This window comes from Argiope bruennichi, chromosome 1 (genome assembly GCF_947563725.1).
Source record: "Argiope bruennichi chromosome 1, qqArgBrue1.1, whole genome shotgun sequence".
Lineage (NCBI taxonomy): Eukaryota > Metazoa > Arthropoda > Arachnida > Araneae > Araneidae > Argiope > Argiope bruennichi.
This window is the reverse complement of record NC_079151.1, coordinates 128,887,404-128,912,956: the sequence shown is the minus strand read 5'-3', so window position 1 is coordinate 128,912,956 and position 25,553 is coordinate 128,887,404. Positions and strand designations below refer to the sequence as shown.

At 30.1% G+C, this 25,553-nt stretch overlaps 1 protein-coding gene across 1 annotated transcript; it reads left to right on the top strand.

Moving 5' to 3' along the window:
• The first annotated feature begins 627 nt into the window (after positions 1-627).
• Positions 628-11,246, top strand: LOC129969642 (uncharacterized). Its single transcript, XM_056087265.1, has 6 exons — positions 628-758; positions 1,066-1,118; positions 4,333-4,440; positions 5,722-5,769; positions 7,176-7,229; positions 11,161-11,246. The coding sequence occupies exons 1-6, from the start codon at positions 629-631 to the stop codon at positions 11,209-11,211; spliced, it is 444 nt and encodes a 147-aa protein (XP_055943240.1). The 5' UTR covers position 628; the 3' UTR covers positions 11,212-11,246.
• The last annotated feature ends 14,307 nt before the right edge of the window (positions 11,247-25,553 follow it).

The following is a 25,553-nucleotide window of genomic DNA, read 5'->3' as shown; positions in this document are numbered from 1 at the left end:
AGAAAATTATGGAAATGTTTTTTGTATATATTAAAATAAATCTACCGTTAATTTCACGTTTAATGTTTAGAAATCAAACTCATAAATTTTCTTTTAAAATAAAGGAATATTTCAAATATATTTAAATATCACAAATATAAAACTCGTTTTGAGAAAAGTTAACAAAAATACTTACATCTTTGAAAAATTTAAACATTTATTTTATTTAAAAATATAAGTTTTAATAATACGCACATAAATGTATGTGTTACTGTTAAAAACTAAACTGCCAATTTTTTGTTTATTTCAAAGTCTTACCATCCCATTAAAGAAAAATGAAATAAAGGTGTGTGTTTCAAAGTTGTAAAATTGTCTCGCTTTCAGATCTTCCACAATTGTTTTTCTTTCATTTCCGCCAATGTAAACATTAATAAAAAAATATTTACCAGAACCACTGAAAGTTAGAATTGGATTATAATTAAAACTAAACATAGCCCTCTGAAAACTTCAATAATTCTGTTTGTTTTTTTGTCTCAAAAATATTATTATTCTAAAAGTTTATGGTAGATTATTTCTAGCCTTTAGTATAAAAGCGGTTGGAAAAGACCAAACAGACAATATCAGCCGCTTAGGTGCAAAACAGTACAAAATGTACAGCAAAATTATCTCTTCCGCTTTGGTTATTTTCGGTTTGTTGGTGATAAGTCATAGCAAAGTACAAGAACCTTCAAACTTGGACCAATATTATCAATGCTTTACTTATGCGGAATGTGATGTAGGTAAGATATCACATCCTTTCTTAAACGTGGTAAATTCATTATAAAGAAATTCTTGAAACACACGCATGCTGAAGTTTTAGCAATTTTATTTTAGAATTTAAATATCTTCTAATATTTTCAATTTGTAATTTATAGTGAATTGTTATAAAAATTCTGAAATTTTAAGATATTTTCTAATTGAATTTGAAATTTCATTTTTACAAACAGAATTAAAATATGAGTGTATAACAAACAATAGCAGTTAAATTTCCATTACAGGATAAAATAATTTTGTGATTATTATAATTCAATATCTTTGTTATTTCAGGCAAATCCGACCCTAACAGCATATTCACATGTTTCAATAAGCTGTCTGGTCAGGTAAAACACTTTCATTGTTTTCTAAAGTACAAATTTTTGGAAATGATAAATATTTTAAGGAAACATTTTTTATGTGAATTTTTTTCCACAATAGGGATTGGTTAAATAGTGAAATAAAAGCTCATTGTTTTTTGGGGGTGTAGGGGACGAAGTGATAACAATTTTTGGAATGTTAATTCAATCACATTTTCTATATGGCGACAATCTTACTACGAATAATTAATATTTTTTGTATTATTTGAAAGTTCCCACATAGTATACTGTATTTCAAAGGACCCCCGCAATCGTTCGTCATTGAATGCTCCTCCCTCCTTTCGAGATCGAAAAGGCACTCCTTCTGCAGTGCTTTGAGCCTGTAGAATGTTCGCTAAAATTGTGCACGTGGCCTGAACATTTACTTCGCAGGAATTTCTTTTAGATAGTGGAATCGGTAAGTTTTGGTTATTAAAGGTCGGGAGTGGGGCTCAGTGGCATTTTGAGAAAAGCATTTTTGCTGGATGGCAAGATGATTTAACCAAAATGCTCGTAAGAAACTATTGCTTTTCCTAAGAGCAAAGAAATTTTTCTTAGTTAATTTTTGTTATCTGAGTGTTTTTTCTATGCGCTTTTAAGTTAACGTTATTTTCCTTGTCAACATGCGAGTTTCATGCTTTTTTACTTTCCTTGGTAAATATAATTGTTTATATATGGGATGTTCTTATTTTAAGATAAAAATAGCTTTCTTTGAAGTGATTTTTTTTAACGTGAAATTGATTTTAGGGGATGAGTTGTGAATATGTGACAGGATAAATAACTCGTTGACAGGACTTAAAGTAAACATGAAATTTAAAAAAGCTTTAACGATTTAAGAATATATTGGGAAATGAAAAAAATTAATATAACTTATTTTTTTATCAAATTCGATGTGGGAAGAAATAAGAGATATTTAATACGTGGTGCATTTTTAGAAATTCTTCAATTTCTTAGGATTGGAATTAATTGATTAAAAAAATGTAACTATTACATAAATTTATACAAATTCTTTTAAATTTTATGGTATATACTATAGATATTAAGTAATCAAAAAATATATATTTTTTAAAATTCGCTATAAAAAACTTTTTTCGCTATAATTTTTTTTAATGGTTGTAGTTTAAAAATTTCAAAATATGGTATTATATTAACTATGATATTCTAAATTTTTAAATACCATGAAATCTTTTAATAATTGTGCTTTAATTTTTTGTGACGATTTGAGAAATCGCAAATGTTTTTGTAAGCGCCTACATAATCTTTTAAATAAAGAGAAGTCAATTAAATTTTAAGTTATTTCTTATTTATCATTATAATTTAAAAATATTCAATAACAAATATTTACTTGGTTGTATAAACAACATGGGTTATTAATTATTCAAGTCAGATTTTACTGCCTGCATTAATTTTTCAAGGTTACGAAAGTCAATTTCTAGGAATATTCTGGGGTTATATGTTAAGACAGTTCCGCTGCATTTACGCTCCGATCCCTGAGAGATAATATCGATATGTAAAGTCATTGCTAAGAAAAAATAAAAACAGCGAGCTTTTCTCTTAATTTATTTCTGTTTGGAATTGTATGAACAGGAAATCACATTATATGGTTAGTCATTGTTTTGGTATAAGATGATGATAGAAGAATAGATGGTCTTGAAGACCTAGATAAGAAAATAAATATTTTTTCAGTAAATAAACACAGAGGAACTGTGTTTATTTACAAAACTTTATTTACTGAACACATCAAACCACACTTCAACAAATATATAGAAGCTATAAATGTTTTCTATTTTAACCCCTTCTAGGGCCATGGGAAGCATGTTTCCCACCAAATTCATCAACCTTTGAATGAAGTTATGTAGGCTGGGATAAGTTCTCACAATGTTTTCAAAAAGACAAAGTCCTAGATTCTTCAGTTTCTTATCTCACACAAAATGATCTGTCTTGATTTGTTAATTAGTTATTAATTAACCAAATTGATTAATTAATCAAATTAAATTTATCTAATAAGCTAAACGAATCACTCTTCTTAAGTCAATCTCAATCCTAAAAATATTTTAATATACCATGACTAAAAAAAATGACCTTTTAAAGGGTTAACTTCATAATAGATAGGACAATTTATATTTTTTCTAAGTAAATACCGAAAGGGGTCATTTTGACCCTTGGTAAAAATAGGTATATGCCAAATCATGCTAAACCTGGTGTTAAAATGACATATTCTTTTGCGATGATTGTTTCATTCTCTGCCCCCCCCCTCATGTTAAAGATGAACTAGATGATATGCCTAGTTTACTTGTTTTAAAATTCTAATGCAATAATTAATTTGATAATTGATTTAAACTTACTAAGAAAAATTATCTATTAAGTGTCTATTAATTATCAATTAAAAATCATATATGAAGTTACAAAATTATCATTAATTTTATAATTTAACTTATTATCTTGCATATATATTTCATTATTTGTGAGCGAAATGTTTCGTATCAACCAATGCTTATAGTAAAAAATAAAGTTATCAAATCAGAAATCAGCTGGCGAATATTACGTAGTGTTAAAAATATACGTAAAGGCAAAAATTTATTTAATATTAGCAACTTCCTAGCATCTCATTGTATTATGAATAAAAAGTAACAAATTCATCTATGTAATATATTTCCTTACATCTTAATCATTTTACTTTTATTAAATTGCGTGAAATCTATGGAAATTTTCAAAAATTCCATTAACTCGTAATTTCTCAAAAAATTACAGATTATCCTAAAAGTATTTTTAAAAATCACAAAAATCTAATTTTTTAAACAGTTATACATAATTTTTATCGGAAAATTAACTAAAAGTTGTGAACAAATCTAAATAATTATTCACTGCTTGAAATATTGAGGCAAGTTCTTTCTATTTAATCTCCATCGACATTTAAAACAAGTTTTCAGAGATGTGTCAATTTTTAGATAGAAAATACAACTGAATATGATTTTCAAACTATAGAAATATATCTGAGTTCCTAAAATATAAATAAACTATTAAAAAATTAATTATTTATTTTTCACTAATATTTTATATTTGTTTGATAATGCTATCGAGCAAAATCTTTGGAATTTGTGTTACGTAGTACGGATTTCTACTGAATACAGGAGAGACAATTATTATATAAAAGTGTATGTTTGAGTTTTACTTATATGCAAATCTTTCTTTTTATTTTCAGGAGTTGCAACCGATATTCAAATATGTTAATGGAACGTACGCCCAGTACCATACCTCCAGCGTAGCGGGAGCCGTCCAAGAATATTGTGATCGAATGGGACAATCAAAAGTGAGTAATTTTTTATCTGATATTTTTTTCCTTGCAGTTGATAATAAGAGTCACAGTAAAGTTTTAATTTAATTGAATGGGCAGTAGTGTCTTTACCCTTAAATGGGGAGTGGTAAAAATTTAGGACTTAACTGGGGAGGTGTGGTCTACGAGACCTCATTTTCTTTACACTCAAATTAAATTTTCTAATGGAAGTAATAGTATGAAAATCAGTCAATATATTCTGGAGATATTTTTCTTCATATAAATATGTTTTAGAAATTTTTCAAAATATATTATCAGTAAAAAATTAATTGCGTATGAACATACATTTTCTTCTCAAATTATATTTTACAACAAATAATGTTCTAAAAAAAACATATTACTTTTCATTTTTAAATCATATTCATTTTTCCAGTATACAAAGGTATATAGAAAACCATGTAATGAAAAATTCAATAATTACATGAAAAAAAATTGACCCTTTTTTTTATCGGTATCATTTCTGCGCAGAAACTTGTGAACATTCGCGGCATGGTTTTTGAGAGCATTTTAAGCCTACAGGTTAAGTACTTGTATAAAAATCAACTTGTAAATTCTATGTATATTTCTCTTGGTGTATTAATATATTTTAGAAACTTTTCAAAATACAATATCACTAGAAAAATTAATTATATTTGAATATACATATCGGAATCAGTTGAATGCGAACTTTCATCTGAAAAGTTTTCTGCACAACCTGTATATTATCCTCATCACTAAAACCACTTTCTGCTTCATTTAAAAGTCCCAGGAGCTCTGCTTCATAAGGGAATCAGTAGGTTGGATGATGTACCGAGAATCAAGTTTTAGAGCCTTCTGCTAAGCCTTGCATAGTACTGGAATATTAAAATTAAATTGAATTAAAATGAAGGTGAGATATCACAGACGTAGTGCAAAGAAATAGCTAAAATAATAATAAATTAAAATGCCTCCGCTGAAACAGGTTGAAAAAGTGCACATGCAGTGAAAGCCACAAAACCAGAAGCTATATCCTTTGTTTGAGCTAAAAATAGAATAGGGGTGACTGATAATCCATCCTTAGCTGTCTGAGATATCGCATCTCCCAGTTAAGGGTTAATATAATACTGAAAAAAGAATCTTTATTGATTAATGCTTATATTTAATTATTAAATATTTTTTTTATTTATTTTATTTATGTATTATTTGTTTAAAGCAATAGATATACAAGATATTTCAAAGGCCCTATTCTTCCATATATTTTATTGATTTTTTTTTCCTTATAAATCTTTCTTTTTATAGATGGACTTGTTTGAAAACACCGTCAACGGTATTTTCCGTTACCAAGATGTAAGTAATATAATTTTAAATCCGTTTGCCATTCTTTTCATAATTAATATAGAATATTAGAAAAAACATTTAACATGAAAAACATGTGTTAATAATGTGTCTGCCCATATATTATCACGATTTCTACTTATTATTGTGAACTTATATATATAGGTATTCTAAATGTACACATTTATCACATTTCATCAGAAATAGTTACTTTACCACATTTCTAAACATTCATGCGCGCCGGTGCTTTTACATATAATTTTGAAATATTACACTTTGACAACATTTTGCCCAAATTAATTTTTTAGAAATTTTTCAGTATGTATTGAGTATTGTGCATCATTGATGCAAAAAGTTATGTCCGATTTTGGAAGAAAATATCAAATATTTCTATATTTGAAGAAAGAATTAATTCATTGATATTATTAGAGTTATTAATTTCATTGCCATTAAAGATATGAAATATTACGCAAAATTCAACATTTTTATGAAATTTTAAAAATATATATTTATTATATATTTTAATATTTTAATGCATATGACAAAGTGGAAACTATGCAGCATTGGAATACATTTGATTCATTTCTTAATAAGAAAATCAAGATAACTGCTTTGCATTTTGCTTCTGTTTATTTCAAGGACATGTAGCAATTAACTTTTTTTTTTGTGTCCGGCTTCTTTCTACTGATCCAATATATTTGCTAAAAACTACCCAACTCAATGAATTAATGCTTCTAAAAAGATTAGTTTTGTTAGGGCCCGTGTTTTATAATGCCTTTCGTTATCATTCAATATTTTCAGTATTACCAATTCATTGTAATGTGAAATGGAGGAGTCATTGTAATTTTCAATTTAAGATGCTCATTAATAATTTTTTGTCCCTATTTCCTTCGACAATTCACTTCGATTATAAACTTTTTTATAAATAGTTTACTGACATGCGCAGGAACCAAATCATCTACGAAACATTCCACCAAAGAAATTGCCAACACGTGAATTAATCGTCATCCCGTTGGTGTGGTGTGATGGAGAGGGGTGCCAGCTCAGATGTCGTCCTAGTCTTCTGACCGCGGTTCAAAATTGCAAGGTCCGTCCCAAAATAGCCCTAGTGTTGCTTTAAACGGGACGTTAATATAACTAAACTAAACTAACACGCGAATTAATGTTATTGTAATCATAGTCCAGATGTACCAGGTGTTACGTTGATGGGCAATATTTGCAATATTATACAATTCTTTACAATAAAAAGAATAAACTGATAGAATGATTAAAAAATTTAAAAACTTACAAAAACCTATTCAATCTCCATTTCATTGCATTTGCTATTGATTATTCATTTACAATGTTTATTTGAAGTATTGCTTCTAAACAATATTAAATACAGATGTTAAAGGGTTAATATTTATACTATTTTATAGATGGTATGCAGTAAATCCATGCAGGAACAATGCAACAGTGCTGAAACCTTATTGGTAAGTAAGCTTATAATTCATTGGGACATAATATGTTTTTACTAAATATTACAATTTATTTCTTTGATGTAATTTTGACATAAGATTTAAAATTTTCTTTTGGTATTTTGTGAAACTATTAGATATAATTCTGAACACTTATTAAGCAATCCTTATTATATTCCTGGTTGGCATTTAAATGTTATTAATATTTTGATGCAGAGGTTTTCCATATTAACTCTGAGGCACGTGGAGTGAATTTTTTTAGCTTAATATTTGGAATATAGACAAAATATCCCATATGATGCGCTCGCCGTTTATTAATTAAAAGAAATTAAACAAAAAATTCAAAAAGGAAAAAGAATAAAGGAACATTTGGGGCATGCTTATACGCTGAATGTTCCAACATCTCGAGAAATGGGAGAAATGAAAAGTTATGCAGAAGCTTTAAAAATAATGGGATATTTTTTTATGCTAAAAGTCATTTTGAGAACTGATATTGTCCTCAAAGTCACTGGTCTTCAAAACTCGACGAAATAAGAGGCCTTATTTTATGTGCTAAATCCAATTCCCATCCATCTGAAAAGCGATCATTGTAAAGAAAAGACTAACAATTTCTCTAAGAATTACTTGCAAAATCATGCAAAAATTGAAAACTAACAAACCTTAAAAGAAATTATTCACAAATTATTATATCACGATACATATTCGTAGTTGGAATTGCTATAGCAAAAATAAATTGAAATAAATGTTTTCAATTTCATGAAATATTTTGCTGGTAGTCTTAGCTGCCAACTTGCAGATGACAGATGCTTGTTATGGAGCTTAATATTTTATATAAAAGCACCGTGTTTTTATTTGGTTATTTGAAACAATCTGCTTATCAGAGGTATCTAACCCAATAAGTGTTCTCCCAAACATTATTTAGTGCTTGATAAGTGCTCCTCCCCAACTATAACTAGGATATTCCATTTTTTCAGGTTATTTTTCGATTTCCTATTCGATAGGATAAGAGATTTTAGAGATGGGATCTTTATTTATTATGATCTTTACTGAATGAAATAAATTCGATCTTCAAAGCTGTTCTCAATGTCTTCAAAATACATTTTAAAAAGTTTTATACATTCTTTGAAACCATTGAATCATTTACCGAAATATTTTGCATTGTTGAGTACTTTTCTGTGCGCAGCAGACGTAACATCAGATAAAATGCAAAAGCTAAAGTAATGACATTTTGACGAATTGTGCATTAGAATGAAGCAAAGAATAAAGCCGATGTTATATTAAAGAGGAGTTCTTTTTCTTAATTGTCAGATGATATATAGTACTATTGCAGATGTGCTCTGAAGGTATTTGGGAAGATAAAGAATTGTAATTAAAAAGATATTATTTTTTTAATTTAAGATAAAATGATTAAATTTCAAAAAGGACCACAAACAGGACCTTCGTTCCTATAATTCATAGCTCTTAAAAACTGGTTCATATTGTAATAGACTTCTTGGAAACCAAATAGCTTAGAAGGCAAAACATTACAAGAGATTATAAATGAATATCGCAAATTTTAGAAGTTGGAAAAGAAAACAAAACAAAGTGCAACCTTCTTGTCCGTAGGAAATTATAAATAACAGTTAAAAGTCTAAAATCAACACAGTTATCAGTGTTCATTGTAAATCTCTCCAAAATACTAATGATATGGTAACATGGTAACTCCTCCTATACTTTTATTTCATGCAATCTATGAAAAATCTGCAGATAAGCATGTCTTAAGTTTATCAACGATAGTAGTGGTGAAACAAACACCTGCTGTTTGGTATAGTCCAATAAAAAAACATATATTGCCCTTCACGCGTATTTGCATCCTTTCAAATCTTCATAAATGAGATATCGTAACACTTCTATATCCTTTGCATATCTCGTGGTGCTCACATAGGACAATTATATATGTATTTCATTTATTGTCAGACACGCGATATATCGTGATGATATATACCTCACGAAACGAAATTCCAATTTTTAGCTTGTCAATGAACGTGTTAAACTTTAAGTGATTATTTTTTTATTTCCGTTGGACAACAAGTTTGTTTTGTTTTCTTGTAATAGATCTACAAATTTCGAACAATCCTTTATAATCATCTTGTGTTTTCATGACATTGGGCCAGAGGTCTTTTGAAGAAGTTTAAGATCTTGGCGAAATTTAAATATGATAGTAAAAGAAGCATGAAGAAAAGTGTTTCAAACATTAATTATAAATTTCAACTAAATGATTCTCAGCATTGCGAGCTTTTCTTTGAGTGTAGTATTATAGATTTTATTTAGGCCTGTTTTTTTCCTTATTCAGGAGTTTGATGACAATAAATAATTCTTTTTTATATATGTAGATTTATATAGTTTTTGTGTTATAACCATCATTGTTATTTCTTGAAATGCAAATCAGGATAGTTATATAACTCAAAACCGGATAGATGAGCCATTCGATGTCAGCAGTAAGATATCGTTAATGGTAGACCAATACTGGTTAAACTTTTAAAAAAGAATGTTGAATCCACGACTAAAGCACTGCGAAAGTTCCGCAACGTGAAAGGAAACAAATTCAATAAAAGTCCTATTTCATTAAATCAGTGCATCATTTTGATAAAACAGGGAATTTGGATTCTCGTCCATGAAGTAGTAACCCATCCATCAAAGTGGACCGCGTTCCTGTTATGCAAAGTGTCATGGGGAATTTGGCAGTCGAAATATCAAAGGGAACTAGAAGTGTATGTGAAGTCTAGAGTAAAACGGGTATTCCAGAAACTTAGATAAGACGCGTTCAACACGCAATCTTGGAACTGCATATATACAAAATACTGGCACTTAACATTACCAGCAGATACCTATTAAAGATAAACCTTTTCGACATGAGTGTTTGCACAAATGGAATGTGACCCATAATGGTTGTTAAACACCATGTAGACAAATGAACACCACTGTTCATTACATGGTAACGTCAATACACAAAACAGTCGTGTCCAGGCGACATCAAATCGTCGTAATTACACAACCAGACCTCTACATTCTTCTCTTAGTGACTGTTTGGAGTGGTTCCAACACTCCTCCATTCTGGATCCTTTCTTTTTTGAAGAGCATTGTTCTGTATCCGGTCGAAAAACTGTTTCTTCACTGCAGAAGTATCATACGCTCTTTCGAGACCACCTTGTGCCTACGTTGAAGGAAAGATGAGTGTTACTTGCCGTCACCTGCATGAAGGATGGTGTACTGTCTCGCGTTGCTGCTTCCATTAAGATGTTCCTCCTAGACATATTCACTGAGAGCCAAGTGATAGGCAAGGATGTCAGGTTAATTGGCCCTAACGATTGCCAGATCTTACTCCAGTGAACTTTTAGTTGTTGGATATCAAATGTCTGCTGTCTACCACTTGATTGCAGTCTCTTTGTTGGAACTGAGAGATGTTTTTCAATGACGCTTTGATGGCATCAATGTTGACATGTTCAACTCAGCCGAAAAAGGCATAGTTACACGTCTCACCTGCTTTATATCTTGTCGTAGAAGTCATAATGAAGAACATTTGCTATGGAAGTGTGTTGTGTTAAATTACTCATTCAGTTTACCTAATTTACATAAACCATCCCAGTTTGACGTGTGAACATCATCTATCGTCATTTTTGATTCATTCTTTTAATGGAAAACATCCGAAGATTGCCTGAACATATTCCCACAAATCGCAATTTTTTTTTAAGTATTACTTTATTATTATTATTATTATTATTATTTCATGTTTGAACAAATTTTTGGCATTAATATAGTCATTTTACAATTGGATTTCAGATATTTTATTCGAAAAAGATATTTCATTATATAACTACTTATTATAATTCTGTGTTTATATGTTATAATAATTTTTTGTGTTTATATTTACGAGTTTATCATTGAACAATTAATTTCCTTTTTTCAGAACTGCTATCTCAACCTCTTTATGAATCTGAAGCAAATGGGCAAATGTTAAGTAAATCAATGAGGAAAGTGCATCTTTCACGTGGGGTTTGTTCCGGTAGCGAATTAATAAGCTACAGCTGAAATTTGTTTCTTATCTGAAAAAATTATCATTGTATTTTTTAAGAAATAAAATTATTGCATATAATTGTAGAGATCTTTTTCATTTAAACATTTATAATTGTGTTTCGAAAGGAAAATTAATTTTACAAAGCGAAATTAATTCGTCTACTACCAACAATATACTCTTCTGCTCAAAGAAATTAATAAGAGGAACACCAGCTCCACTTATTTAGAAATAACCCATTAATCAATAATCATGATGTAAGATTTTAAGTTGACATGATTTAATGGAATATTTTCTGAAACATATTTTATAATTTCACAAAAATATACCTAATAATTGCATATATAAGATGTCTCAAAAATTTTAACAAACTTTTATTTCCTCAAATCTTGCACTTCCATTTACAGTGTTTTATTAAATTAACTAATCAATTTTATGAATACATTGTAAATTCTACAGAGATTGAGTTGCGTAAAATTGTCAGTAAAATATTCTTCTTGCGTTTCAATTTATGTACATGCATAATATTTCACACTTCTGTCTAACAAGTTTGCAAAAATATTAAAATACAATTTTATTGATTTAAATAATATGTTTCTAACCTCTCACTGCTATCTGAACGTGTCTTTGAGAGGTTTGGAGATAATACACACATCACGATAGGTAATAAAAGGGGCCGAGCCAGAAAGTATTAGTAAATTTTAATTTAATAGTAAAATCATTTTAAAATTCAAAAAGTTAGTTACAGAGACATTATATCAGGTGTTTACAAAACGAGTCCTTCCTACTTCGACACCTACATAGAAATGTATTTTTCTAACAATAATTGAATACACATTATGCAGCTCATGTTTGGTAATTCATCAAAAAAAAAAATGCTCTTTCAAATGAACTAAAAAAATTTGTCACTATCCAGCCTACTGGCATGCAAAACAATATGATATTACTTAATCTAATTTGAATATAATTCACTTATTAATTTTTATTTTAAATTAGACCATGTTACTATATTCTAAAATTTTCTGTTTGAATTCCAATTTTTTTATTTAATTATATCTGACACTCACTCCAAAAATTTCATTACCATTGCGTTTGTCACGCTCCAAGCGAAAGGTTAAAAATAAGTAAAGCCTACATTATTATTTCAAATATACCTTGATTTTCCTAAGCCTACACGTATCTAAGAAATCCCTATCAATAAAATCACTGAGAGAAAAATTACTTTCAATTTGTTCTTGTGTCGAGATGTAAATAGACGTGCATCATTGGTTCTCCCCAGTATAAATTATGCTATCCCACGGAAAAATAAACTTTTTTCCATTTTTTTATTAAAATTTATAAATTTAGCAATAAATTTTTTTATTTTAGCAGATGCGTTTCGAATATAAGAACCTTTTGAAATTTCAATTTTTTCAAGAAACGATCATAAAAGATGCGTCAGTCTATATCGCGACACAAGAGTAGAAGAGGCCGAAATTTTTCCTTCAATGGTTTTTGCAATGAAATTTTCGAAAGGGATTTCTTTAACACAGTCGAATTAAGGCAGGGAAATTTAGGTAGCTTTAGAAGAATGTCGAAAGTATTAAGGAATTTTGTATCTTCACTGAGAAAGTGAGCACCTTGCTGAATTAGTAGTTTTACGGAACATGTGTTGAATTATTGAAATAAAAAGTGGAATTAGATCAGGAAATAAGATAATATATTAGAATGAGTTAATATGGGATAAATTAAGATAAAAATATGGAAATTAATTAGGTATTAAATTAGATTTAAAAATATCATTACGTGTGTGTGCGTGTGTGTGTGTGTGTGTGTGTGTGCTTGCGTGCGTGCGTGCGTGTGTACACAAAATTTCTTTCTTTTTTTAAAAAAAATTTGCACCATTTAATCTTTTTTAATTAAATATTTTATATCAAAATAATTGGGCACTTAGAGTGTTAAGACATGTGCCACATTAACATGTTGAGTACCGTGACATCCATATTTAAGTGACAGCAATGTTCTCATTTAACATAGAATTTGATGCGAGTAGAACACACATATCTCCTTATTTTATCCTTTTAATTCTTTTTCTACTACAATTAAGAAATAATAAGGAAATATATCCTCATTAGATAGAAGTTCGAATCATTAACATGAACCATGCCAAAGCCCGTGTTAAAAAATATTCTTGCATATATTCATTCATAATAATAATTCGATTAATAAATGTTTCTGTACAATGAAAATTTTAACATCTTTTTCATAGTATAATTTCAAACATTTTAAACTTGTAATGTAACTTTTTTTTGTTTAAATAAGCATTTATATCCATTAACATTTAACAGGAAATACAACTTTCGCATTTATTTATGAAAGACGTCCACGTTGCAATCGAACAATTTCAGAAAAAAAATGTTTACTATTCATTTGAATCTGATTTTATTATCTGCAGAAGTTCCTGTTTATACGGAACCGAGAATAAATTATTGATATTACAACCATGCAATTATTCTTATGTTTAAGATATTTTTTTTTCGATACTTTTGAAGTTTCTTTCATCCTTGATTGAATTATTAAAAATATTCTAGGTTTTAAAGACACACAAAATTACTATGTTTCATGCAGTAAAGTTTGAAAACCATTTTTTAAGAATATTTTTTTTTTCTGCCCATAAAATAATATTTCACGATTATATACTTCATCTTGGTAAAGTCATAACGTTTTATTATTTTTTAGCAAAATGAATGGGTCTCTCAAAATGTTTTTCGAGGTTACATTCAAAGAAAAAATAGAAAGAAATAAAACAATTACTTAAATAGATCTATAAGTATAGTTATTTTTTCCAGACACATTTTTTTTTCTTTTGCGAATGTCATAAAAACATATTTCAGTACTTCAAAGCAAAGTATTTTTGACCTTCACCAAACCCTTCCAAGTTTATTATTGGAATCTCATATATCTGCTGACTAGTATGTTTATCTCTTATTTTTTACAGTGTTCAAATATTATGGTAAATTATTATAGCATTGGATAAAAATAAGAATTCTTTATATATATATATATATATATATATATATATATATATATATATATATATATATATATATATATATATATATATATATATATATATATATATATATATATATATATAACCAATCTAAAGTAAGAAATAGTTTGAAAACGAAACAACGAAACAAGATAGTTTCGAAATCGCAACTAAAATTTATAACCTATTTAAACTAAAACCAAAAAAAGAACTTCATAGTATTTAGAGAGCGCAATTGCAGCTACTTCTAAAACACAGATGAATTGATACAAAAGTATTAGAATCAAGTTAATAGGAAAATCAAAAAAATCAAATAAAAATTAAACCAAAAAATTATAAAAAATATAAAAAAGAATTCCGGAATTCCTATATTGAAGCATCAAACAACCTCCTTAAAAATTTAATTAAAAATGAATTTCCTAGAAATTATTGTGATGTCAATTTTTTAATTAAGTAAGGTATGGTTTGGGATTAATCCTTTGGCTTAAATAAAAATATAACTTTCCTTTCATTTTAGATCACTCAATAGATGGCGCTGGGGCGTACATTTGTTTACATAATTTAACGTTAGTTTTTTAAAAAGCGGGAAACACAATCGATAGCTTAAAATTTCCTTGACTGTTGATGGTATGTTCTGGCCTTTTCGTTTTACATTTTAGTGCTATTTTTTGTTTTTATTGTTATTTTTGTTATTGTATTTTTACTTTGTAGTGGTTATTTTCTTCTAATTTGTTGTTTTGTATTTCCTTTCTGTTAAAATGGTATATCTCTTGGGCATAATTTCAGGGGATTTTCGGGTCACGAGGAATCATTATTAGACAAATGTCTGCATTTCCTCACAGAAAAAATCCCTTTCTTTGAATCCCTGCCTGAGGGTGACCCTTGAAAAAGTCTTCAGGCCTGATTCTTTTTTATATTTTTTTATAATTTTTTAGTTTAATTTTTATTTGATTTTCCTATTAAATTGATTCTAATACTTTTGTATATATATATATATATATATATATATATATATATATGCTTAGGTTTTGAAATATTTTCGCCCGCATAGTTATGCTATATTAATCTTAAAATATTTCATTTATATACTAGAATATGTAGCCAATTAAGAAATTGGCTCTTCTTTACTTTCTTATTTACTTTTGTTGGAGCATTTATCCATTTTTAAATTTCCTTTTTGCGATATTGTATTTATTTGTTTTGAATGTCATTTGAGCCCTATTAGTTTACGTATAGAAGAATTCTATGTTCTATCGTTTTGCTTTTAATATTATTTGTTGTTCTATTTTATTTGATAATGGCCTTTGGCGATTAGGGGAATATTGATAATTAGGGATTTTCACTGGGAATAATAGTGGTGTTCAATTGCGATTGAATCTCTTATACATAACTTCAAATCTCTCTCAATAAAGTATTTCAAAGTAAATTTAATCGAGTTAAATGCTTGTTATTTCATTATTTTTGCACTTGTTTGCATATTTTTGCACTTTGTGCGTATAAGCATTTCTAAGAAAGTCAAGTGCAATGACTTAAATTGCAATTTAAAAAAATTCTGATTAATCCCTTTTAAATCACAAATTATCTGCTGTAGCAATTAAATTCAATTTTTTATTTCCTCATCTAAGCTGCACATAAATGTGTAATATTAAATAGAGTCTTTTCTCCATTTCTTCAAAAGTTAATGATAATAACGAAATTAAATTTTTGATTGAAGCTTTGAAACTGGTTTGAGTTTCATTTCAGCACCAAAATCTCATGTTAACAGTTATGCCAATATATATATATAGTAAAATGTTTAGAATCTGTCGAATCACATTGTAATTAAATTTGAATCATTAAAAATGTTTAATAACAATTAGATATTTTTTTAATTTAAAATGATTTGATAATTAATTATGTGCACTCAGATGTTTAAATTTTATCCTAATAAATGATAAAATGTCGCAAAGTTTTCAATTATTTAAAGTTTCAATTTAAAAATGCACTGTCCATTTCTACTATTCAAAATGCATTAGAACCAACTTTAATAGCTCTAAACGAAATGATTGCCAAAACATCCTGACGCATGTATTCTCCTTTCATATCAGAAGAGATTCAGTTTTTCAAACTTTGTAACCATGCCAAACATAAATATAATAATCCAACGGAAGAAGAAAATGGTCTCCCAGAAGTTGTCTTCATTCTCTCCAATAAAGTCTTATTCTCTTCCTATGGCATAAGATTTTGCTCTGAAGTAAGTCCATGAATGCTTTACTTAACTTTGTCGAACAATAATTGCGAAATATAGACTTTTAGCATTTTGGAAAGAATTTAGCAGTTCTATTCAATTAATTAAACAAATGTATTTTGGCTTTTTTTGCGACCGACCAAAATATAACATAATACTGACGAGATACGCCGGTTCGTGTTTTTTCTCTCATATCCATGGTAAAGTAATCAAGAGTATCTTCACTTCATTGACTTGAGTTTATTGTAAACGGATATTTGATTTGGTTTAGTAATAAATAAGTCATTAACTTTGTTTAGTAGTAAACGTGAGACATTTTATTATTTTACTATACAGACCAATTTACCAATTCAGGAAAATGGCTGATGCTTTTAGCTGGAATCCATTGAAGGGCAATTCATATTGAAACAAAATAAAACGAGATAAAGTAGAGTAAATTGTTCAAAACAGCCAATTTAAGAAAGTGAGTTACATTCCTTACTAACGTTTTCAAACTTTTACAATACATGATCAACTTTCCACGTCAGGTTTAATCACAGCTCATTGCAATTGCTTTTGACGTTTCTTATCGATGAATTTTGAAACTAGATGATTGTGTTTAAGTCAATTTTACTTTCTCATAACTGTGTATTACCTTTAAAGATGCATTTTTAATACATTTTTCTTTATGCATGTTATGATTAGTTTTTCATCTTTTCTACACTTCCTTCATCTTTTAGCGAATTGAAAATGAGCGAAGGATTGAACCTGGGACCTTATGGTTCGCAGTCCAGTAACAAGACCATGATACCAAAACAATTGCTCGGGTAGCAGAGATGTTAAGTGACTTATATGCTATTCACCACAAACTCTACCTCCAGTAAGTCGGAGGTGAGACGAACGATATGGCTGTTGAGTGGTGATGTACTTTTTAAGCCGCGGTCCAACGGCCGGATGATCTTCACAGATGTGGTCATAAAACTGTCACCCTTCCTTCGTGGTTCCACCCCCGCCTGTGGCAGCGGACCCACGACCAGAGAAATCTTCAGACGGCACGCGTTCCCCTTTCGACCGCTCAAAACCCTCAGTTTCTTTGACTCTCTTCCCCCCCCCCATAGCCCAAACAAATTTTCCGGTTCTTTGATGTTTATCCATCTACCGACATTTTGCGGGAAGCTACAGGCGTACCACGGGCGACGGGGGAATGTGGTCCCCCAGTGGGTTGGATGTCAGATTTATGACCAAATCCGTGAGGTGGCAGGTCGTTGGACCGCCACTTTATAGCTGTTGTCTAATGGGCCTGTACCCAGTTGAGTAGTGCCAAGCGTTATGGCGTGCGTTTGTGGTTGCTGATGCGCCAATTGGGTCTGACGGCTTTGGGTTGCTGCGGCCTTTTTGTATTGCTGCGCCACGTGAGTCTGACGACTTTGGTTTGTTGTGGGTAGATGGCACCACAACAGCTGTACGAAGGTTGAAGGTTCATCGTCCGAGGATACCAATTTAGCGAATTGAAAATGCGTGGAGGATTGGACCTGGGACGTTATGGTTCGCAGTCCAGTAACATGACCATGATACCAAAACGATTGCTCAGGTAGCGAAGCTGTTAGCTGGCTTATATGCTATTCACCACAATCTAAAGTCACTCAAAAAATTTGTAATGGATTACCATATCTAGCAATCTGAGAGTTGCTATTTTAAACACTGCAAAATTAGAAATTATTTTTTGGATTTACAAAGATGACGATTAATTATTATGACAATTAGAATAAACAAGGGCGATGGTAAATTCAAAAGACTGAAATGATAATGGCCTTCATAAAGAAGTTGAGAGTTCGAGATATTCACTTTTATGCCGCTTCTCAGTAAAGGAGTTTCTTGTGAATGTACTTATAATATCATTGCTATTGGCACGAAGTTCACAACTGATTGCACATTTAAAACTGTAAACTATAAATTACTCATCAGCTACTTTTTTGAGAATAGAATGAAATAAAATGTTAAAAAAAAAAGCTGAAATCAGCTACCGCAAACTTCAAGTTATCATGTGAGAACATTATTTTATTAAGTCACATGGTTATTTATTAAGTCATTAATCCTACAGTCAAACAAATAATTTTTTGTTTCAACCTCTAAAAGCTTTTTGTTATCATTTCTGGTATCCATCTTGTATAGTGATCTTTAGGCGAGTTTTTGGAGATTGGCACAATTTTGACGTGGTGTCCAGAGAGGAGAATAGAGTATATGGCGCATATTCGTGCCAAGCTATAACATTTTGTTGGCGATAAGTAGCCAAATGAGACATCCTTCTTTATCAGTTTCTAATAACCGTAAAAGCAAAAAATTCATATCTCTAAAGAGATAAATCATCAATTTTCTGCCCGAGCAGTTTGAGGCCTCAAAAACTCCAAAACTAAACAACATTATGTTTTCACATGATAAAAATCATGTTGGTATTAACTTATATTTAAAAGAATTCGTAATTAGCTTTGGAAACCATAACTTTAAAGAAAATTTTAATTTAAGATCTTTATCAATGCGGATATTTGATTGTTAAAATATCGTTTCTCCTCTACTGTAATATCGGCTCTCGATGATGACTGGAAGAAACAACATTTGATGCAATCTGCCGAAATCGAGGATGGTTGCTGTTTGTAAATTATAAGATGAAAAATGAATCCCTTGGAAGGGGTTAACAATATAATCTTGGTTTCTCCTTGCTAAATCTAAATTTATTAAAATTTCAGATCTTTATGTTTACTTGCAAAAAGAATTACTAATTTTAAATTTTGAAATCGTCATTGGAGGAGAGAGAGAGAGAAGCATTATATTATATTATATTATATAACATGTCAAATCTATAGGATATAGATCATTTTCAGACGGATGTTCCAATGCAAACTTCAGTTCGTTGAAAGCATGGTTATATGAGAAAGTATCTCCTTATGGATTCTCATAAGAAGGTAACCTTATTTGTACGTCATTTTTTTTTCCTACCAAAAAATGTGCAATTGTCTTCAAAATGGAATTAAAATAAATCATTTTGCTAAATAAGTCAATAATAATAAGTCATAAGTCATAATAATTCTTGCATAATAAGTCAATAAATGATTTAAGATAATATTACACATAATAATAATACGCGAGCATAAAATATTTATATGCGGCGCAAAGAAAATATGTATATGAACCAATATTATCAAACACATGCGCAAACATTAATGATTTCAAATGCATATAATCATGAGATATACTGTTCTCGATTCACAGTTAAAACTAACTGGATTGGTCTTCCGAACTTCCATACATTCTCTATAATAACAATGTTATCAATACTCTGCACAAAATTGGAGGCCTTGAATAACCTCCGGGAGCTCAAATTTTTATTTTCAGTGTCCCGCAGATGAGAATAATGTACTTCGTAGTACAGGAAATAGAATGGCATGTGTGTATTAATTGCATTAACAGTAAATATAAAAGAACCTATTGTGGAACCTATCTTTAGCAGATTTTTGACCATTAATTGCCAGCATCATTATTTCTTAACTATAAGAAAAACTCATATGTGCTTTAGAATCAATTTTCTCGACCAAATGAAACAAATGTTTAACACAGAGACAGAATTACAGTCAATAGTTCCCATACCAACTTTCATTTATTTAAGTAAATGCATTTTTAAGGTAAGGATGTGTACATGCATGTAAAAATGCAGATTGAACGATAGTAAACCATCTGGCAGATTTGTTTCAAAATGTGTACACTTCAAATTTTAAAACTGTGAACTAAATTTCATTTATCTGATTTCTTATATTGCTTGAATTATCTCGCACACAGACTTAAAATGGTACAGAAGTTGGCAAACAGAGATTCATTTCCTAACGTATTCAATGAAAAATTTGATGCTGAAAACATTTTAGAAGATAAGCCTGCGTACAAATTTTTACCCATGTAGCTCTACGTTTTGTAGCTATCCTGATCAATTGTACTCAGAAAACCGGGCAGACAGATTTTCCCTGAATGAATTTCATTCAAATTTTGATAAAAAAAATCTACAAATCTGGTGTTGAAACTATGCAGTCTTTACAACAAGCATTTAACTCAATGGATGAAATTCAGAATACATTTTCATTCACCTCAATAACTATTTGATCTGTCTTCTTCACAAAACAGTGAGACTGAATTTCAAAAATGTAGTTTTTAGACTCAAGGAGTCATGAAATGTGGAGATGTCTCAAAATCTGGAGTTCGAATTTTCAAGCGATTACAATAGTGTCATTTATTACTTCGAATACAAGACGGTTATAACATAACAAGATCCAAATGTTTACCTGTTTATTTTTATAAGATTAATTCATTTAGAGCCTCTAAGTTAATTAAAGATTTAATAATTTTCTTTATCCCGGAGGATATATTAATCAACTGAATTAATCTTGAAAAGTATAAAATCAAATTTCCAAATAAAGCCTCCTCCCGAAAGAACAGTTATTCAAGATTTTATGGGGGAAAAATCATAATTTTATTGTCTAGATGTAATTTATCTTAGTTTTAGAAATCATTTTTTTTTTTCACTTTTATTTCCTAGAAATTTTATGTCTTCGTAGCAGTTTGTGACAATGCCTTTATTGCTAAGACAATAGCGTTAGGAGGTAATGATCCATTTTATGGCTTTCAGAAGATTTCATTTGTCAACGATAACGTGTAAACAGATATGATATGAATTATTAACGTTGCTTTAAATAAATCAATACAATTTTTTTTTTGGTTGAGAAAAAAGCCTACATATATTGCATATATTAGTTGGGCCTAAATGAAAATTAGACCTTAGCTCTAGCGTGGCATATAAAATTTCAGTGAATTAATGTGTTAGCCGGCAGATAACTCGGTGGTATTTCCGGTAGCACTTTGCATCAATATCCTCGTTTTTGAAGAGCTGTTTTTACAATTCATTGCATAATGTATTCCTCCAGATCAGTACAAAGAACATTTATTTAATTTCTTCGAGCAAATGGGGAGCAGGTTTCAAAAATGTATCGCAGCATGAAAGAGATACATGGGGAACAGTGTCTCTCATGGTGCACTCGTGTAAACATCGAGAATTTCTATGATCTGAGCAGGATTACGCTATGAGCAATACTGCGAAATTTCGGTAATGGAGCTCATACAACAGAATAGTTGGTGTATCATATATGAAATTGTTCTTGAATTGTTGATAGGTAAAATAATTATGCATCACATAATCCATAATAAATATCAATTGTGTCAAAGTTTGTGCACATTGGGCTTTGAATATCTGAATTATCAAGCATCTAGATCCATCAGCAATTTAGTTCCTACATTGAATCCATCTACTCCTTTCCTTAAACTAGTATCTGGGATTGGCACGGCACTTCATTATGCTACGGAGTGCATATACTGCATCTGGATCCATCAGCAATTTAGGAGTTCCTACATTGAATCCATCTACTCCTTTCCTTAAACTAGTATCTGGGATTGGCACGGCACTTCATTATGCTACGGAGTGCATATACTGCCTCTGGATCCATCAGCAATTTAGGAGTTCCTACATTGAATCCATCTAATCCTTTCCTTAAACTAGTATCTGGGATTGGCACGGCACTTCATTATGCTACGGAGTGCATATACTGCATCTGGATCCGTCAGCAATTTAGGAGTTCCTACATTGAATCCATCTAATCCTTTCCTTAAACTAGTATCTGGGATTGGCACGGCACTTCATTATGCTACGGAGTGCATATACTGCATCTGGATCCGTCAGCAATTTAGGAGTTCCTACATTGAATCCATCTACTCCTTTCCTTAAACTAGTATCTGGGATTGGCACGGCACTTCATTATGCTACGGAGTGCATATACTGCATCTGGATCCATCAGCAATTTAGGAGTTCCTACATTGAATCCATCTACTCCTTTCCTTAAACTAGTATCTGGGATTGGCACGGCACTTCATTATGCTACGGAGTGCATATACTGCATCTGGATCCGTCAGCAATTTAGGAGTTCCTACATTGAATCCATCTATTCCTTTCCTTAAACTAGTATCTGGGATTGGCACGGCACTTCATTATGCTACGGAGTGCATATACTGCATCTGGATCCATCAGCAATTTAGGAGTTCCTACATTGAATCCATCTACTCCTTTCCTTAAACTAGTATCTGGGATTGGCACGGCACTTCATTATGCTACGGAGTGCATATACTGCATCTGGATCCGTCAGCAATTTAGGATTTCCTACATTGAATCCATCTACTCCTTTCCTTAAACTAGTATCTGGGATTGGCATGGCACTTCATTATGCTACGGAGTGCATATACTGCATCTGGATCCGTCAGCAATTTAGGAGTTCCTACATTGAATCCATCTACTCCTTTCCTTAAACTAGTATCTGGGATTCCATGGCACTTCATTATGCTACGGAGTGCATATACTGCATCTGGATCCGTCAGAAATTTAGGAGTTCCTACATTGAATCCATCTACTCCTTTCCTTAAACTAGTATCTGGGATTGGCACGGCACTTCATTATGCTACGGAGTGCATATACTGCATCTGGATCCATCAGCAATTTAGGAGTTCCTACATTGAATCCATCTACTCCTTTCCTTAAACTAGTATCTGGGATTGGCAAGGCAATTCATTATGCTACAGAGTGCATATACAGTTATGGCATACGAAAAAACTATCAGCAAACCTTCAACAAGAATAGATGAAAAAAATCGTCAATAATTTCTTCTCCAGAAAAAAAAATTCATAGAATAATTGCACTTATGGGTGAAAATAGAGATCTTTTCTTGTCTCTCTAGCTTTCAACAGCAAGTGTCATACACACAAGGACTAAGAAGAAAAATAAATCACCATAGTTTCTCCGCATTCATATGCATTCAGAAATATATATCTAATGGAGATTTTCTTTTTAACTTAACCAAATTATTTTATATTATATTTTTTAACTCCATCCTAATCTACTATGTTATGACAACAAGTGCAGTAAACACAGAACACATGTGTTATACATAATTTATTTCGCATACATACGTATTAATGGCGATTATTTAAAGTCATTCCACTTGAAAGTGTAATTAAAATATTATTATTAAAAGTTCTGTACATAAAATCGTAGTCAAGTTTTAAAGTCTGTGCATCTTATAAGCATAAACACGAATCAAACAAAACTCATATATGAATCATGAGTAGAAATTTAATTAATTAAAACTATTGAACCACTTAATTGATTCCATGCAGTTTAAAGTTTTTCGTTTAAAAAGCATGATAGAGAGAAGTAACAGCATTTTAAAATAGCATACAGGTAGGAGTTTTTAATATTGGAAATACTATTGATTTATCGCAAAAAGACATGTTTGAGCAAGATAATAATCCGAATCATACTCGGGTCTTACGAATTATTTGTTTTTGTTTTTCAGTATGATCAAAATCTATACCGATCACTATCAGGGTCCCCAGACATCAACAGATCGATGATCTATAGAATAATTAAAAAGAAGAATTGATCCAAAGATCAATCTCTAGTACACTAGAAGTGTGATATATTCTATCCAAAGAAGGCGGAAATTATCTAAGAATAACACAGAATTTTGTGGTTAGATTTATACCTAGACGTGTTATTAAGAAAAAAATGATCTTTTTGCATAATGACATATAATTTTGAAATGAAAAAGGCATGAACAATTTTAGGCAGATCAAAAATACACATATATAGAAATAGTTAAGCAAAAGAAACAAGCATATCATTCATTATTATAAACAACACATTCATTCTTCCATTAATTCGAAATGAAAAAAATAGTGCATTCTGTTTACAGTTAGAGAAACCTTGATAAATATTTAACATCCATCAAAGAGTTTAACAGTTGGTTCTGATAACATTAAAAACTCAGTATTCTTACTTGCCTCAAAAGGTATATAAATTAATGAAATTATATTCATGGAAAATATATTATTAATATTAATTATGAAGAGTACACTCATGGAAACTCCCGGGAGAAAGTCTTTATCAAAACAATAGTTATGCAATGTGTTATGAGCAAACTCAGAATTTTACCGTCAAGATAATATTTTATGCATGCCTTAGTTACAATTTTTTCACAATGGCTTTATTATTTAGACAAAGAAATTACGTGGTAACTCTCCATTTTACAATTTGCAGTAGAATTCATTTTGCAAAAAATAACGTGGAATTAAATATGAATAATTGACTGCTAATCCAAACATATTTTTATGGATATTTTAAAATTCAGTTTCTGTAAAGATGCCGTATATATATTGCACTTATGAATGTAAATCAGTTTTCATGTAATAATTTTGAATTTAGAGGTTAAATCCCTGAAGTTTTATTCAAATAATTCAAATTTTTCTCTTTGAAAAGAGTTAAAATGTAAGGTAGCATCATTTGTATTTATAATACTATATATTAGTGTTATCTTTGGACATAAAGATGTCCTTCGGATAAGGAAAGCATTTAATCTATACTTATAAAAAAGTTCAATGTGTGCGTGCGTGTGCGTGTGTGCGTGTGTGTGCGTGTGCGTGTGTGTGTGTGTGTGTGTGTGTGTGTGTGTGTGCGTGTGTGTGTGTGTGTGTGTGTGTGTGTGTGTGTGTGTGTGTGTGTGTGTGTTGGACAGACCGTTCTACCTACATTAATTTAAATTTTTGAGCATATTGTAAAAATAAAATCACTTTAATATCAATTATTATAAGTGCTAAAAGTATTATGAATTTTTATTCATATTTAAAATTTGATATTTCTCTCGTTATAAAATAATTTTATAAGAAAATTAATAATAGTAGAAAAAAGCAAACAAACACAGATCAGCAAGAATATATATGCACATTTCAGCAGTAGGAGAAATGTGCATATATATATATATATATATATATATATAGGGTGCCTCAAAATCCTTGACAGCGGCTTTTATTCCTTAAATATTGATCACAGATATATACTGTAAATTACAATGTTGCGTAAAAAAAGGCGCAAAATATTATGAAATCGATTAAAATTTTAGGCGATTAAAATTT